The 15,647-nt window shown below is 46.0% G+C and overlaps 1 protein-coding gene across 2 annotated transcripts; it reads left to right on the top strand.

Moving 5' to 3' along the window:
* The first annotated feature begins 1,790 nt into the window (after positions 1 to 1,790).
* asxl1 (ASXL transcriptional regulator 1) lies at positions 1,791 to 15,404 on the top strand. 2 transcript variants are annotated; one of them, XM_076045842.1, is made up of 12 exons: positions 1,791 to 2,178; positions 5,942 to 6,024; positions 6,245 to 6,247; positions 6,880 to 6,997; positions 7,086 to 7,299; positions 7,529 to 7,689; positions 8,149 to 8,233; positions 9,156 to 9,322; positions 9,992 to 10,088; positions 10,623 to 10,728; positions 11,238 to 12,207; positions 12,302 to 15,404. In XM_076045842.1, the coding sequence occupies exons 1-12, from the start codon at positions 2,122 to 2,124 to the stop codon at positions 14,918 to 14,920; spliced, it is 4,680 nt and encodes a 1,559-aa protein (XP_075901957.1). In that variant the 5' UTR covers positions 1,791 to 2,121; the 3' UTR covers positions 14,921 to 15,404. The 2 variants fall into 2 exon arrangements, with proteins under 2 accessions (XP_075901957.1, XP_075901956.1); XM_076045841.1 differs by lacking the exons at positions 1,791 to 2,178; positions 5,942 to 6,024; positions 6,245 to 6,247; ... (2 more) ...; positions 7,529 to 7,689; positions 8,149 to 8,233 and adding an exon at positions 8,588 to 8,606.
* Positions 15,405 to 15,647: the final 243 nt, after the last annotated feature.

Genomic DNA, 15,647 nt, shown 5'->3' with positions numbered 1-15,647 from the left:
CAAAACCAAGACACAAAAGAAAAAAATATATATATAAATAAAACAGCAAGGTGAGAATAAATAAGCAAACACCAGTGGAAAATACAAGAGAATAATATTTTTCATGTTGGAAAAGGGGGTAGGAAGAAGTATAAACTTATATATTCCAACCCCTACACTCAAATAAAAATACAAACTTAGGAACTAAATTAAGTTTATATAACAGAAAATAGATAAAAGAAAACAACTGAGGTCTCAATACATATAATAAATAAATGGTGTGACGTGGATCACAACTACTGTCCGTCCCGACAGCAGGCAGAGCATTGCCTTTGAATGCAGTGCAGGACCAAATTCCAAAAGAATTCTCAGCACTCCCAAAAAGAGAGGTGAGTGGGAGAAGGGAGGTGAGAACCGCACACTGCTCGACTCTCTTCCTTTGGTTTTCATTGCAACGTTTCGGTCAGGTGTAAGTGTGTGTCTACAATGTGAAATCCAGACGACCTCTCCTTTGTCTCATGTTGCATGCACATTTGTAAAAAATGAACTGTAAACAGTAAATCCCACTGGTTCATCGTCATTATTATTATTATTATTATCATTATCATTACTATTATTATCATTATTGTTATTATATTATTATTGTACAGTACAGTACTACAATAGGTGGCGGTACTGCACCAAGTTGGTTGCCCCGGTATCTGCCACCTCATTATTACCATGTGACCTGCTTCTGATGTCAGTATGAGGATTCCTAAACTTTGTTTTCCTGTCTCCTGATGACTACATCAAAGAGACTGTGTGGATGGAAATGCTAATCTGTAATCTGACCCCAAAAAAAAAATCACTTTCTGGTGTCGTAACTCTTCAATCCGCTGCAAGGCTGTTACAGAAGCCAATAATTCCACAGTATACAATGACATCTATCTATCTATCTATCTATCTATCTGTCTATCTATCTATCTATCTATCTATCTATCTATCTATCTATCTATCTATCTATCTGTCTGTCTGTCTGTCTGTCTGTCTGTCTGTCTGTCTGTCTATCTATCTATCTATCTGTCTGTCTGTCTATCCATCTATCTATCTGTCTGTCTGTCTATCTATCTATCTGTCTGTCTATCTATCCATCCATCTATCTATCTGTCTGTATGTCTATCTATCTATCCATCTATCTATCTATCTGTCTATCTATCTATCTGTCTGTCTATCTATCCATCTATCTATCCATCTACCTGTCTATCTATCTATCTATATCATCTGATGTCCTTTAGACAGATTCACTTTCGGAGTCACCACAGAAACCCTGTTCTCCCTGTCTGAGGGTCTTTGGAAATATAGGAATCAAATATCTTATATAATGTATATAATCTTCCCTCAACTGAGCTCGCAATGTCACAGCAACCTTTTTTTTTTTTTTTTTTCAAACAATTTCTTAATAATGATAGTCAGTCTGGACTGATGGGGGAGAAACAGGCTGGTGTTACAGTTAATGGCACAAGAGAAATAACGTTCTTCTGATTTAAACTGATGTCTACAGCTGTTCTCTCACTACTACTCTTTACAGGGATACACATCACAGTTCTTGGGAGGGGGGAAATAAATGTTCAATATGTTTGTTGTTGTTTTTTATCTAAGCAAGACAAATTTCAATCCCAGGAAAACATGACTGTTTTTTTGTTTGTTTGTTTGTTTGTTTTTAAAGAAATCCTCGTGCATGCAAGCCAATTTGCACGAGGAGATGTTTCATTCTTGATGCGCCTTCTTCACGCAGGGTTTGCCCCTTGACCTCTTTGTTGCATTCCAAAAAGGCTTGTTGTCTCGCTGCAGCACAAAAGCCAAACCCGCGGCACGGACCTACAACTGCAACGACACGGAAGATGCTCACCCGCCTGTAGCAAATACAAACTACGTTTTTGGACGCAGTGCGAACGTTGTCAGCGAGACACCTTGTTGTCGAGACAGTAGAGCGAGGCTCCGTGCAGAAAAGGAGCTCCCTTTTGTCGTCAGCCTCCTGCGGCTCCACAAACAGCTAGTGACTAGTTAGCCATTTTACTAGCAGCGTATTCGCCATTGTAGCGGTGTGATACTGTGCATTCATAGACACGGCAGCAGAGCCACTGCAAACTCTACTGAAGAGAAATGAAGGACAAACAGAAGAGAAAGAAGGAGCGCACCTGGGCCGAGGCTGCTCGCATGGTGAGAGCCCTGTTTTGTGCATTTTTTAATTCGCTGTTTCTACAACATAGATTATTTAATTATTTGTTGTTGTTGGACAGTCTCCTCCTGACTAGCGCGGCTAATGCTACAATAGCTGATAGTCACCTAGTTAGAAAATACTACGTGCCTACATAGACGACACCTAGCTGGGTTTTAACGCCCCGAACAAACAAACAAACAAACAAGGCAAAAACAGTACAATAAAAAATCCCAGTCTCTTTGAATTGTCACTGTTTTTCTTTTTGCTTTTTTAAATGCTAAGCTAGTTAGCATGCTAGTGAGCTAACGGCTAGCGCCACCTCCTTGTAGTCATTCTTTGTTGACTAGTTAGGAGGCCGAGCCAGGATCCCAACAAGCATATACTGCTGAAACCAGTGCAGCTAAATGGTGCACCGAGGAGGACTTCATACGACGTGTAGAAATGCTGAACGAAAATAGCCGTTACACCCAACACCACCTTTCATTTTAACCAAACGGTTTACACCAACCATGTTGTTAAGCAGAGCAACTGGCTAATGCTAACCAACCCTTTTAATCAAACAAACCCGAACCCACTTTAACATATTTTTCACCCTCTCCGTTATTTATTTATTCATTTATTTATTTATTTATTTATTTCAAATAACCGCAGTCACTGTAACTAAGTAAGATAGGCATTTCCATTGTATTGAATTGATACACATCGTTGGTATATATTAAAAGCCCAATCGGTATAAATTAGCGAGCTTTCTTTGAAGAAACCTTTTTTTAAATCCCACATTGGGAACATTTGCATAATTACAGCAGCAATACATTTTAAAATAATGGAGATTTTGTAAATTAATGACATCAACCAGTGGTCAAAACAACAGCTGATCAACTTGCCACTTACAAGGACCTTCACCTGTGGTCAAGAGTGGTTTTCCCACACAGTATGTGGTGTTTATATGTGTTCTTTTTAATTGTAAAGGTCGGAAGATTCTCGATGTCTGGTCAAACATATCAAGCATTCAAACAGTAAAAAAAAAAAAAAAAATTGGTTTAAAGGACAACACCCAAACATTAAAACATCTCCTTTGATGACAGCAGCGATGTTGCGAGGGAGGTATTCTGCATCACACATGTAACCCCCCCCCCCCCCCCTCCAAGGATGCATTCAACCAGCACGCATGTGTCAACAGAATGCGGTCATATTTCGTAGCTGCATTTATCCTGAGGAATAAATATTAATCTTTAATTTTCTCTATCTAAAACTTAATATAGTGAAAACAAATGGCTCCTTCTTGTGTTTGCAGTCTGGATGCGTCCAAATCTCTCTGCTCACATTCAAACTGACGCTCCAAGGGCCGCCGTGACGTTTTGTGAGCTTTGCCGCACTGAGCGAGATTTGTGACACGTTTTACAGCAACAGGATCCTGGGGCACCGATTTTATTATCAGACATAAATGAGACGTCTACTATTGAATTTTATTTTTTGTGCGTGTGTTTGCTTTCTGAATATTTTATAAAAACTTTAATGAATACATAGGTTATTTGTGATGTTGTCCACATTTGCTTTTTTGTTACAGGCAGCCCCTTAGAAAATACATCTTTAAGTGACGTCTGACCTCTTCTGTTGTTGGTTTTTTTTTGTTTATTTCAGCATGAAAATATCTGGACTTTATTTTATTTATATTTTTTTTTTACAATGATTACAACAATTCACAAACAATAAATGTACAATAGTCGATACCGCTAGCAGTTAAATAAACATCAACAGACAAACACAGAAAAGCAGAAGGGGGAATAAAAAACATCCCCCCTAGACAGTGTTCTGTGTGGTTTCAGTAAAAACGCTGGCGTTGTGTTAACGCGAGGCAGAAACGACAAAATATTTGATCATTTTCAGAATTCAGAGACACCCTTGTTGGCGTAAACGGGCCCTTCGATTGTCCTAGATAGATCTGAATGGCCAGGTGGAGCAGCAAACACACCAAGGAAAGGAAGGGCAAGGGGAGCGGGGGGGGGGGGAGAGAGACTGGCTGTCCCAGAAAGCATGACATTGTGTTGACCCACAGTACTCTAATTTTGGGCAACAACATGTGACTGTGCGATGCTAGGTTGCTGTGACATCGGTCACAGCAATGGGGTTGTCACTGGAGACCACTTGGACAATCTAATTTTTGTCCAATAGATGGAGGTTGGGCCCACTGGGGCAGTTTGCAGCTGAGTGTGAAGCGGCTGGGATGAGAATCGGCACCTCCAAGTCATAGGCCACGATTCTCCACCGGAAAAAAGTGACATGCTCTCTCCGAGTTGGTGGAGAGGCCCTGCCTCAGGTGGAGGAGTTTAAGCATCTCAGGGTTTTGTTCACCAGTGAGGGAAAGATGGAGCATGGGACGGACAGGCGGATCAGTGCGAGTTCTGCAGTGATGCAGTCGCTGTACCGATCTGTCGTGGTGAAGAGAGAGCGAAGCTGAAAGCTCTCGATATACCGGTTGATGTACGTTCCCACCCTCACCTATGGTCACGAGCTTTGGGTAATGAACGAAATGAGTTTCCTCTGTATGGTGGCTGGTCAAGGGCACCCTTGGAGACAGGTTGAGGAGCTGGGTCACCCTGAGGGACAGGGTGAGGAGCTGGGTCACCCTTGGGGACAGAGTGAGGAGCTGGAATGCGTTTCCTCTGTATGGTGGCTGGTCTAGGGCACCCTTGGGGACAGGGTGAGGACCTGGGTCACCCTGACGGACAGGGTGAGGTGTTCAGTCACCCGGGAGGAGCTTGGAGTAGAGCCACGCTCAGGTGGCTTGGGAATCTGTTTGGGATGCCTCCTGGACGCCTCCCTGGAGAGGTGTTCCTGGCATGTCCCAGCGGGAGGAGACCTTGAGAAAGACCCAGGGCACGCTGGAGGGACTCTGTCTCTCGGCTGACCTGGGAACGCCTTAGGGTCCCGCTGGATGAGGTGACTGGAGCCAGGGAAGTCTGGCTGCCCCCCTGAGTGAAGTATTTCTTACCTGAGACAATGGTGAATTTTCAATAAAAAACCAAGAGCTCCGAGTGGAGCGATGTTACGCTGGCCACAATTTGAAGAGAAAATGAAATTGAAATGCAAATAATTGTTTTGCTTGTTTTCTTTTTTGTGCTCGGTTTTTTTTGTTGTTTTTTTTTTGTGTACTGGTCAATCTGGGGCCTAAACAGTCCTCTGTACTGTTGTGCTCAGCACTGTGGCTCGCCACTCTGTACCATGGCTAAGCCAGTTGGATGTCTTGCGCATGGTTTACGCGGCCGGTCAAGATACTGACCCACTGAAGTCATCTGCGGTCCATCGCACCACTTGAAGTCAATGTGACGGCGCTGCTAACGGAGCGAGCTCTCCTCTTCTTCCCACTCAGCAGGAAGTCAATGAGTTGACAATATATCCAGTTGATTTTTCAAAATAAATGTAAATGTAATGCCCAGCCCATGTGTCAAGTAGTTGGATGCAATATGCTTTCATTTATTTATTTTGTTTGTGTTTTTGTTGTTTTCATTTTAAATGCTCAGTTGTATCTATAGAGCTATTTTCTAGCACTGCAGACATACAGCAACTAAAAGTAGGGCAAAAGAGAAGGAAAATTATAGAAATTAAAACGAAATAAAATATTTATACAGTAAAAAAGGAAAAACAAAATTTACATGTTATGAACAGTTGAATTTTTTTTGCAGTTTTCTACATAATGCTGACATATAGATACAGTGTTTGTTACACCTGCCAAAGAAAAACCCCAAATGATGTGTCTTCCAGGTGTTGGAGAACTTCTCTGATGCCCCCATGACTCCCAAACAGATCCTTCATGTCATCCAGACCAAAGGCCTGAAGGAGATGCGGTGAGGCGACACCCACGCGTTTTTTGGGGTTCTTCTCAAAACCTCTTTTGGGCCATTTGACAGTTTTTTTTCCAATGTACTCTTAAATATGGCAAGACTCTAACTTGTTGTAGAAGTCTTTGAAGAATTTGAAGCCGCACTTTAACTGAAGGTGTGACTGATGAGATGTTGTTGTTTGCTTTACATGTGGATGGCTGGCTTGACCTGCTGATCTGAGAAGGAGGTAAGTTGTTCTGCTTTTGTGCTTCATCCTCTCTCAACCTCTCTCTCTGTCTCTATCTCCGTCTCTCTCTCTGTTTATCTCCCTCTCTCTCCTCTCTCTATCTCTCTCTCTCTCTCTGTCTCTCTCCATCTCTCTCTATCTCTGTCTCTCTCCATCTCTCTCTATCTCTGTCTGTCTATCTCTCTCTATCTCTATCTCCATCTCTCCCTCTCCCCCCTTCTGTCTCTCTCTCACCATCTCTCTCTCTCCCTCTCTCGCTGTCTCTCTCCCTCTCTCTCTCTCGCTGTTTCTCTCTCTCCCTCTCTCTCTCTCGCTGTCTAATATTTTAAAAAGCAAATAATAATACGAGCCAACAAAGCTCACACACACACATGCATATATATCCACATAAAAATTCGGGGGTACAATGTTAAATTGTAGTTGAATTATATCATAGTGGGAGTGATGGAAGTTGTGGCAGGCTTGGCATGGGTACTGCAGCCAGAACCTTGCTCCAGCTTCTCAACGTGTGTGTGTGTGTGTGTGTGTGTGTGTGTGTGTGTGTGTGTGTGTGTGTGTGTGTGTGTGTGTGTGTGTGTGTGTGTGTGTGTGTGTGTGTGTGTGTGTGTGTGTGTGTGTGTGTGTGTAACCAGTGGAACGGCTCCTCTGGCCTGCCTGGTCACCATGCTGCACTCTCAAGTTCGGGGCGACCGAGTGAAGAACAGCATCTTCTTCAAGCTGCCTGGGAGGATGAGCCTGTTTACTCTCAAGGTATTGACAAAGATTTTCTTCTTTGTCACAAACACTGATTTCCCTGCATTTACAACCCTGTGTCTGGTTTTGTGTTTTTTTTCTGTAGAAAAATGCCCTGCAGTGGACAAAGATGCCGTCTGAGTCTGAAACGGAGGTGACTGGCAGCACCACCAGCACCACCAGCACCACCACCCAAGCCTCCAGCAGCACCACTGCTGCAGGAGGCTCAGCCACCTCATCACTGGGCGGCTCTGAGGCACCTGAGCAGCAGAACTTTGACCTCAGTGGGACGGCCAACGCTGCCAGTGGAGAAAATGATGGTAAAGAGGCCCAACAGCAACCTTTTATTATTTTAGTCTAATATTTATCATATATCCAATATCTTTAACTTTTTTAATTAAAAAAAAAAAAATGTATCATTTATTAATGTTGGCGTATTATCATTACACTAATAATAAGATGTACCTTATGAAGACACAACGGACCTCAGTTAGTTCAAGGTTTCGTCGTCCGGTGAATTGTCGTCATTGGAACTTGCTGTGCCCACAGGGTCGGTGGACGAGAGCTCGTCGGGCACTTCCTGCTCCACAGAGCCCCAGGCTTCTGGTGTCCATCCTCACACCAGACTCAGCAGGGTGGCCGGACAGCAGGGACGCACAGACACTCAGCATGTTCAGCACACCCAGACCAGGCTGAGTCGCTCACGACAGGTCAGACCTTTTCCTTTCATTGGATGAAGAAAATCATTGAGGTGTCTACTAATTGCACTTCTGTAAATATATACATATATATATATATATATATATATATATACTTTTTTTTTTTTTTTTTATTATTACAACCAACACCATCATCTTGACCACCAAGTTGAAGCGGCATGTTAAACATGATGGACGTTGTGGTTTCTTCTTATCATCGTTTGGTGGGAACAAACTGCAATTACTCTTTGTGTTGCCCCCCCCCCATATGCTGCTGTATTAAACCCCTCCCGTTGTCGTTCTGTAAAAGAAAAGGTTGTTAAGCAGCAGTTGGCAACCAGCTTGCAAACAGCAGCTTTGTCGCCATGTTACGCAGTCATTGTTTGATATGAATCACATTGCCTTGCTATTAACAAGTCAACTCTGTCATCTCCACTCGCCTGAACTGAACGTGTGGCGGTGCTCCTCCAGTCAGGAAGACAGAGGAAGAAGGCAGTCATGATGCCCAGGGTGGTCCTCACACCTCTCAAAGTGAACGGAGAGCACGTCCCCTCTGGTGAGGACCCCCCCCGCCCCCACATCTCCACCGCTTTCTGTCTCACAGTCCGTCAAGTGTTTGTCACTAAAGATGTTTTCATAACTTCCTCTTCATTTGATCTTTAGAGAGCCTGAAATGAGTTTCACCAAGTAGACACACTATGGCGTCTGAATCCAATGGGCTTGCATTTAACCTCGGATAGCTTGAACGTGTCGTCGGTGCTTCCTGTGGATGTTAACCTTCACCATAAGGACATCCTTTATATATTTCATAACCGAACAGATGTATATTTAATTCTTTTTTTTCTCTCTTCTGTAAGAACGCCCCCTTTTCTAAAGATTTATTATTATATATTTATACTAAAAAATTGGCTCAGATTTTCTGACGAAAGGTGAGAGTGCCAAAACGGCGCCAAAACCCAACCGCCATTTCTTTTTTGTAACGCTTCCAGTAGGTGGCGTGCGTTTTTTAGTTGTGAAGACGGCTGAGCAATTTTTGCCGTGGACAAACTCTGAGGTCCAACGTTTTTCTTGTGTGTTCAGCCTGGCCGCCCGCAGTCTTTCATGTCTTTCCTGAATTCTTCGACTTTCGTTCATTGTTTTCTTATTAAGAAGCAACCACAGACCGAGCAGCAGGTGTGAAACGACCTCTACGTTGTCCGTTGCTGCGCTGTTGTGTGTCGCAAAGAAATGATGCTGACGAAAACATTGTCCCCGCTTTACCACGTCGACCCACGGTCTCGTCATCACAGAGCCAATGAAAACACAATCGTGGCGAGGCAATGAAAACACGCCCTCTGTCTGTTAAAGCCACTGTATTGTCCTGTTGCACATTTGGAAAAAAAAAGATTGATATAAAACAGGATGAATTTTAGAAGTGAAGAGCCAACCTTTCCCCTGAGCTGTGGCCGTGTCCCCGACGGTGTGTTTTGTCGTGACAGGACCGATGAAAAGGAGTCGAAATGGGATGGATGTGGATTTCGAGACGCCAGGCTCCATTCTGGTCAACACCAACATCAGAGCCCTCATCAATGTTCGCACCTTCACGGCTTTTCCCACACACTCCCAGCAGCAGCTGCTGCAGCTGCTGCCAGAGGTGGACCGCCAGGTCTGTGCACGTCCCTTTAGCTTTATTGTCATTTATGTTGCATGCAGCCAGCGACTTGACCGCACCCATCAGTGACGGTCAGAGTCGGGCTGTCCAACATGTTATTTTGCTGTTAGATCAGACAGTCCTTTTGTTCATTCATTTTGTCTTTCAGCACAAATTGTATTTATTAGATTCTGTTCAACCAAAAAGAACAAAAAAATCAGGGTCAAGAAAAGTATGAACATTTTTCTTCCACTCATTTTTTTCCTACAAATGAATTGATCATTTACCAGCTCGCAACAGCTGTTCCACACGTGTTGAGTGCAGGCCATCGCTGTTGGCTGTGGTTTCCATGGGGTAACTTGTCTTGGTGAAAACTCGTATTGTATTAGAAAACACCTTTTTCCATTTCTTTTCTGTTTTGTCTTAATGTTTTGCAAAGGACCTCATCTGGTTCCTTCTTGTCAAACGCCTTTGCCTTGAGGTCGGCTTTAATCCGTATAACATGCAGTTTATTAATACTGGTCAAAACACACATTAGTACATAGTCCAGTGTTGCCGAGGCAGGAGATCATTGGCTCCACCTGCCACAGTTCTCTTTCAAGGAAGGCTGTTAAAAGTTGCATTTGTCCTAATTTTTTTCCTCCGTCATTGAGCCCCTGTAATTTGTACCCTCTTTCCTGATAGGTTGGACCAGATGGTATGGCCAGGTTGAGTAGTTCAGCTCTCAACAATGAGTTTTTCACCCATGCCTCTCAGAGCTGGAAGGAGAGGCTGGCTGAGGGTAAGAAATAAAATATTCATTTCAAAAGTGTCCCAGGTTTAAATCACTTTTCCTACGAGATGGGATTGGAACTTCTCTTCTTTCATTTCCTAGACTTTTGTCAGTGTTGCCAAAACTCAATAACCGTATTCATGATGACTGAATGAGGTTCATTGTGTCGTCTTAAGGCGTATTTATTATTATTATTATTATTGTTAGCGTTTTTCCTTAATAACAGACCCATGACTATTTTGAGATGAAGGTACGAAAATAACATCTCCAATTAGTCATGCGTCTGTTATTAAGGAAAAACGCTTACAATAATGTATACTTATTGACGATGATGTCATATTTGATCTTGCATAGGTATTTGTTTCCCATGCAAGATGGAGATCACGTTTCAAGGAAGGCCGGTGTAGTTGTTTAATATCGTTACTTTCAATGCCAACTATTTTATTAAGCCACAAAAAAATCGGAGTTTTATTATTTGCGTGTAAAATCAAAATCACAATGTTGAGTCTTTTCAGCTTCTAACGCTTTTCTTGCGCCGTTTAGGGGAGTTCACTCATGAGATGCAAGTGCGTTTCCGTCAGGAAATGGAGAAAGAGAAAAAGGTGGAAGTGTGGAAGGAAAAGTTTTTTGAAGAGTACCATGGGCAAAAGTAAGAGCTGGTTCAATCTTACACCTTGACCATTCACATTTATTTGTCAAAACTTAAAGCAGCTCTCTAGGTAACTTTTCGACCATAACATTCTGATTCCAAACTCAGTAAAGCGGCGGATAACCGATTAATAGGATCGATGGTGCCGCCTCGGCAGCGGGGGGGGTTGTGCCAGCTGGAACTGCACTGCGGAACTTTCAAGCGCGACCCGACACGCCGGACGAACCACTTTACGGCAACGTCACGTGTTTATTTAGAGGCGGTCTTACAGAGTACTATTACAAATACATAAGATTGTATAATGATGGAATGGAACCCAACAAGTAACCTTGATAAAAGACGAAGTAATAAAAGTGTTGAACGTTTGCTACAACGTTATTGTCTTAGCAAACTCGTAGCAAGCTCAAGTTACCTAGAGCTGCTTTAAAAAGAAAAAGTTTGATCTCAAATAATGTACTACTGATCCTGTGTTTGGCTGGTAACGCTAAAACAAAGTCTGTTGATTGTAGGTCCGGCCTGACACAAGAGGAGTCCCTGAAACTAACCATGAGCAAAACCAGCGAAGCTCCAGCGCGCATGTTGGACAGCGACGTGTCTGCGGTGTCAACCGAGACCACCAAAAGGCGCAGTGTAGGTCGCAGGCGGAGAGACGGAAGGATGAGGAGACGCACGCGGGCCGACTTGCGTCGCAGGGCTCGCCGGACCTTGTGCAAGGCCACATCTTCGGCCCTGCAGACGACGGAGGCGCCGGACACCAGCCCAGCGTTGGACATCGCCACCGTGTCCTTCTGCTCGCCACTGTCCACTGCCACCACGGTGGTTCAAGGAGAGGTGGAGCTGCAGACAGAGTGTGGCGTGGAACTCCCAGCAGAAAGTGCCTCCCTGGAATGCAAGCAGCCTGATCTGGACACGGTGGCGTTGCCCGCGGAGTCCACTCCGACTCCTCCCCCCAGCCTCAGCCTCAGTCCCAGCCCCGCCTCCACCAGCGCAAACGAAGAAACCGAAGTCACGGCACACTTGCTCCATGAAGAAGTGACCCCGGTCCTGGCTTCCACTTCCTCGCCTTCCTCCTCCTCGTCTTCATCTTCTTCTGCGTCCTCCCCAAACTCCTCACCTTCTGACAGGCAGGGGACGTTTGCTGCAGCCTTGGATTCGTCTTCGTCCTCCTCGGGCTCCTCCAGCACGGCAGTTGCAGCTGATCCCTTGGACGACACTGCGTCCGTCATTACCTCTGTCACAGGAGGTACTGCCACCAGCAGCCTTGAGAGCAGCCCATCCGCCAGCCCAACCAGCACCCTCGTTGCCAGCGCTCAGCTCAAGGAACAGAAGAGGAGGTCCGATGAGTCCCAGTCCTTCTCTAGCTTTCCCGACAAGAGGCCACGGCTTGATGACCATCAGTCCTTTCGTACCACAATTGACAATGTCCCCTCGGAGAAGCCACAGCCAACCACAGAAGAGCCCAAGGTGCCGCCTATCAGAGTAAGTGTCGATTCCAGACCGAGGCAGATGTCTTTTCTCGCACTTAATCTTGTGTTTCTTGTAATGAGGTTTTCATTTGTTTTTGTTTGCTCAGATTCAACTGTCCAGAATTAAACCTCCCTGGGTCAAGGGGCACCCGACGTACCAGATCTGCCCGCGCATTGTGCCTCCCGGCGAAGGCTCGCGGCGGTCGGGGACGGGCGGCGCACGCACCTTGGCGGACATCAAAGCCCGTGCCCAGCAGGCCCGAGCCCAGCGCGAGGCCGCTGCTGCTGTTGCAGCCACTTGCACCGAGCCAGGCTCGGCGGGGGACAGGTTGCAGCCTCCTGCTGGGGTATCGGATTGCGGCAGCGGACGACGAACCAGAGAGCATCCAGGGCCTATTGAGCCCGGAGGAGATCCAGGGAGAGGAGATCCAGGGAGAGGAGATCCAGGGAGAGGAGATCCAGGTAGAGGAGAACCAGGAAAAGGAGAAAGTGGCAAAAGGTGGGAAGGTGTTGGGAGGGAGGAGCAGGAATCGTCTAAATGTTCTGATTCGTCAAGAACACAACTACAGCATCCCAATGTAGAGGTCCTTCCTCTGCCTTGCCCATCATTGTCCACAACTTTGAGGTCCACAGAAGATCCAAGCCCGACAGATGAGGAGATTACAGAAAAACCAGATGATGAAAAAGCAAAATCGGATGGCATGCAAAGCTCTTCCAACAGGCTCACAGAAAAGGCTTCTGTCTCTCCCTTGGAGCCAGACACAGTATCTGAGTCAGAGTGGCAAAGCCAGGTTAGCGGGCCTGCTACTGGCCTCCCTGATAAGACAGACCATAGCAGTGACAAACCCTCTGTGGCCCTCACCTCAATACCAGATTCTGTTCCCCGGTTTGGGGCTCAAGGTGTGGACGTGACTCAGACACTTGCCAGTTCCTTTCTGTCTAAGGAGGGGCAGAGTGAGGCCGGACTAGGTAGTGTCATTCAGCATGGATCGCACCATTTGGAACCCAAGGGTTCGTTCTCTCACGTGACTGCAGAGAGAAAGCAAACAAATGCAGCCATCTCTCAGTATGAGGACCGCTCTCGGGTAGAGAAGGACGACGAGTCCGGGACGCACAGCGATTCCACCGAGACTGCTTCAGACTGTGAGAATGAGGGTCAGGAAAGTGACTTGCACCCTGGCCAAGAGTGGGGCAACCATCCAAACCGTCAGATGAATGGCCAGCTGGTCTTCTGCAGCACCCCGACTCAGAGCCAGGAGCCGGTCATCCATGCCCATGTGTCCAATCGACAAAGTCAGACTGTGATTCAGCCTTGCCTTTCGAGTGGCCTAGCAAATCCCAAACATGGTCACTTCCAACCCCAAGACCACCAGTCTCTCTCCACAGTCCAACCACAAGAGTTCAGGGACTCTGATGTGGTGGTCAAGGTTGAGCCTGAAGAGGACTGCAAGGTCTCCAAACATAACGATAGTAATGAGCATTGTCTGAGGGACACAAAGTCCTCCTCCACACATCCGATGGCTATAGCTACGACTAAAAGAGTGGTTTGCGCAACTGCCAGACCAGTTTCCAGTGTCGAGGCCAACAACCCTTTAGTGACCCAACTTCTACAAGGCAGTCTGTCCCTGGAGAAGGTCCTCCCCACAAACTCTGCCAACAGGCTGGAGATTAGCAGGTTACCAGCACCTCATCCCCGACCGGTGGTCACAAGGACCGCGGGGCAACACGGCAAACCCGAGGTCTCGGCCCAATCTCCAACTCCAGAGCTGACGGTGGCACTTCCACCCGGCCACGCAGACCCTTGCTTGATGGAAGCCTCAGCTGTATCCCAGTTTCAGGCTCAGCAGGCCTCCAGTGCCGTCCCGGTTATCACCTCTCTGCCACTGTCTTACCCCCCCTCTAGTTCTTCACCCCTCCGAAGCAAGTCGGCCGTCATCTCTCAGACAACTGAGCTCACGATGATCACAGACTCCCACGTCCCTCAGTCCCAACTGGTTGGAATTCAAGATAGACCCAAGTTGTCCCACCCTAACATGCGCAATGGCCCCTCTCCTTCGCCAGGAGACCCCTGCCACCTTGAAGCGGCACCTGTTATTAAAATCAACTGGAGGCCCCTTCTGCACCAACCGCCACTGTCACCTGGAAATGCTGTCAAGAGCGAAGGAGGTGTGCGTCCCTCCTGCCAGGCTCTGGAGAAGTCCTCCCCCATCAAACCCATGGGTATTCCCAAAAAGGAATCCGCCGCTTGCATGGACAGCTACCTGAGTGGTGGGGCAATAGAGGGACTCCTCAACATGGAGATGACCTTAGCCAGGATTGCCAAGAAGGACCATGGCAAAGTGCCAAACACCTCTTACTCGCCGTCCTCCTCCTCGCCTTCGCCCTCCTCGTCTGCGTCGACCACCCTGGCGTTCCCGCACCTCTACGGGAAGATCCCAAAGTCTGGCGGCGGCGGCGTCAGCTACACGGCCAACGTGTCGGTGATGGACAACAGCAGCTTTGCACGCAGCATGACGGACGGCGTTCTGCAGCTGCACCCTCGCTTGGCTTCCAGTCAGTCCACCCTCACCATCCAGGCCTTCGCCGAGAGCACGGCCGACGAGGTGGCGCTCAAGTGCTCGTGCCGCCTCAAGGCCATGATCATGTGCCAAGGCTGCGGTGCCTTCTGCCACGACGACTGCATCGGCCCATCCAAACTCTGCGTGTCGTGCCTAGTGGTCAGATAGTGTGTTGCAGTCGTCCTCGAAGACTGTCGGAGGGACTTCCTGTAAGCGTCTGCGGCTGAAATAGTGGCTGTGGGGGGTATTAATAGAAACGAGCCCTATACTGTACATTCTGTTTTTGTTGTGACAGAGTTTAAGATTTTTTTTATATATAACCTGTATTGATATCACCATCATCATCATTATAATTATTATTGGTAGTAGTGTTAGTGGAACTTGTGATGGTATTATTATTATTAATATTATTATTATTATTATTATTATTATTATTATTGTGAATTGCAGGCACAATTTACAATTGTGCTTTTTTAATTTGTGTTTTTTTTTTCTCTTTAAACATTTACCTCATCTTACCTTGCGCCACCCGTCTTTATGCGGTGGTCATTGTTTCTTTTGGTCTCCCGACTCCTCAGACAGACAGGACCATGATGTTGTCACGTTGCGCAAAAAGTATTTTTTTAATCATTAAAATGGGTGAATAACTGTTTCAATGGTTTTTGTTTCAACACACCCGTCGGTCACTCTGGAATTTCAATTTGCAGTGCTTAGTAGCCATTGCAGTGCTCATCTGACATGAGGAATATACACATAAAAATACAAGGAGAGAAGCGTTGATCAGGAGCAGCAAGTGGTGGCTTTGTGTCAACCTGGCAAACCATTTGCAACTAAATACTGAGTCTCACTTTCTTTTATTTATTTATTATATTTCTATCTGTTCCAGTAGTGTTGC

This window comes from Nelusetta ayraudi, unplaced genomic scaffold (genome assembly GCF_046127955.1).
Source record: "Nelusetta ayraudi isolate G7.1 ecotype Tasmania unplaced genomic scaffold, CSIRO-AGI_Nayr_v1 ptg000088l, whole genome shotgun sequence".
Lineage (NCBI taxonomy): Eukaryota > Metazoa > Chordata > Actinopteri > Tetraodontiformes > Monacanthidae > Nelusetta > Nelusetta ayraudi.
Note: the sequence above shows the minus strand (reverse complement) of the source record. Positions and strands in the feature narration are given on the sequence as shown.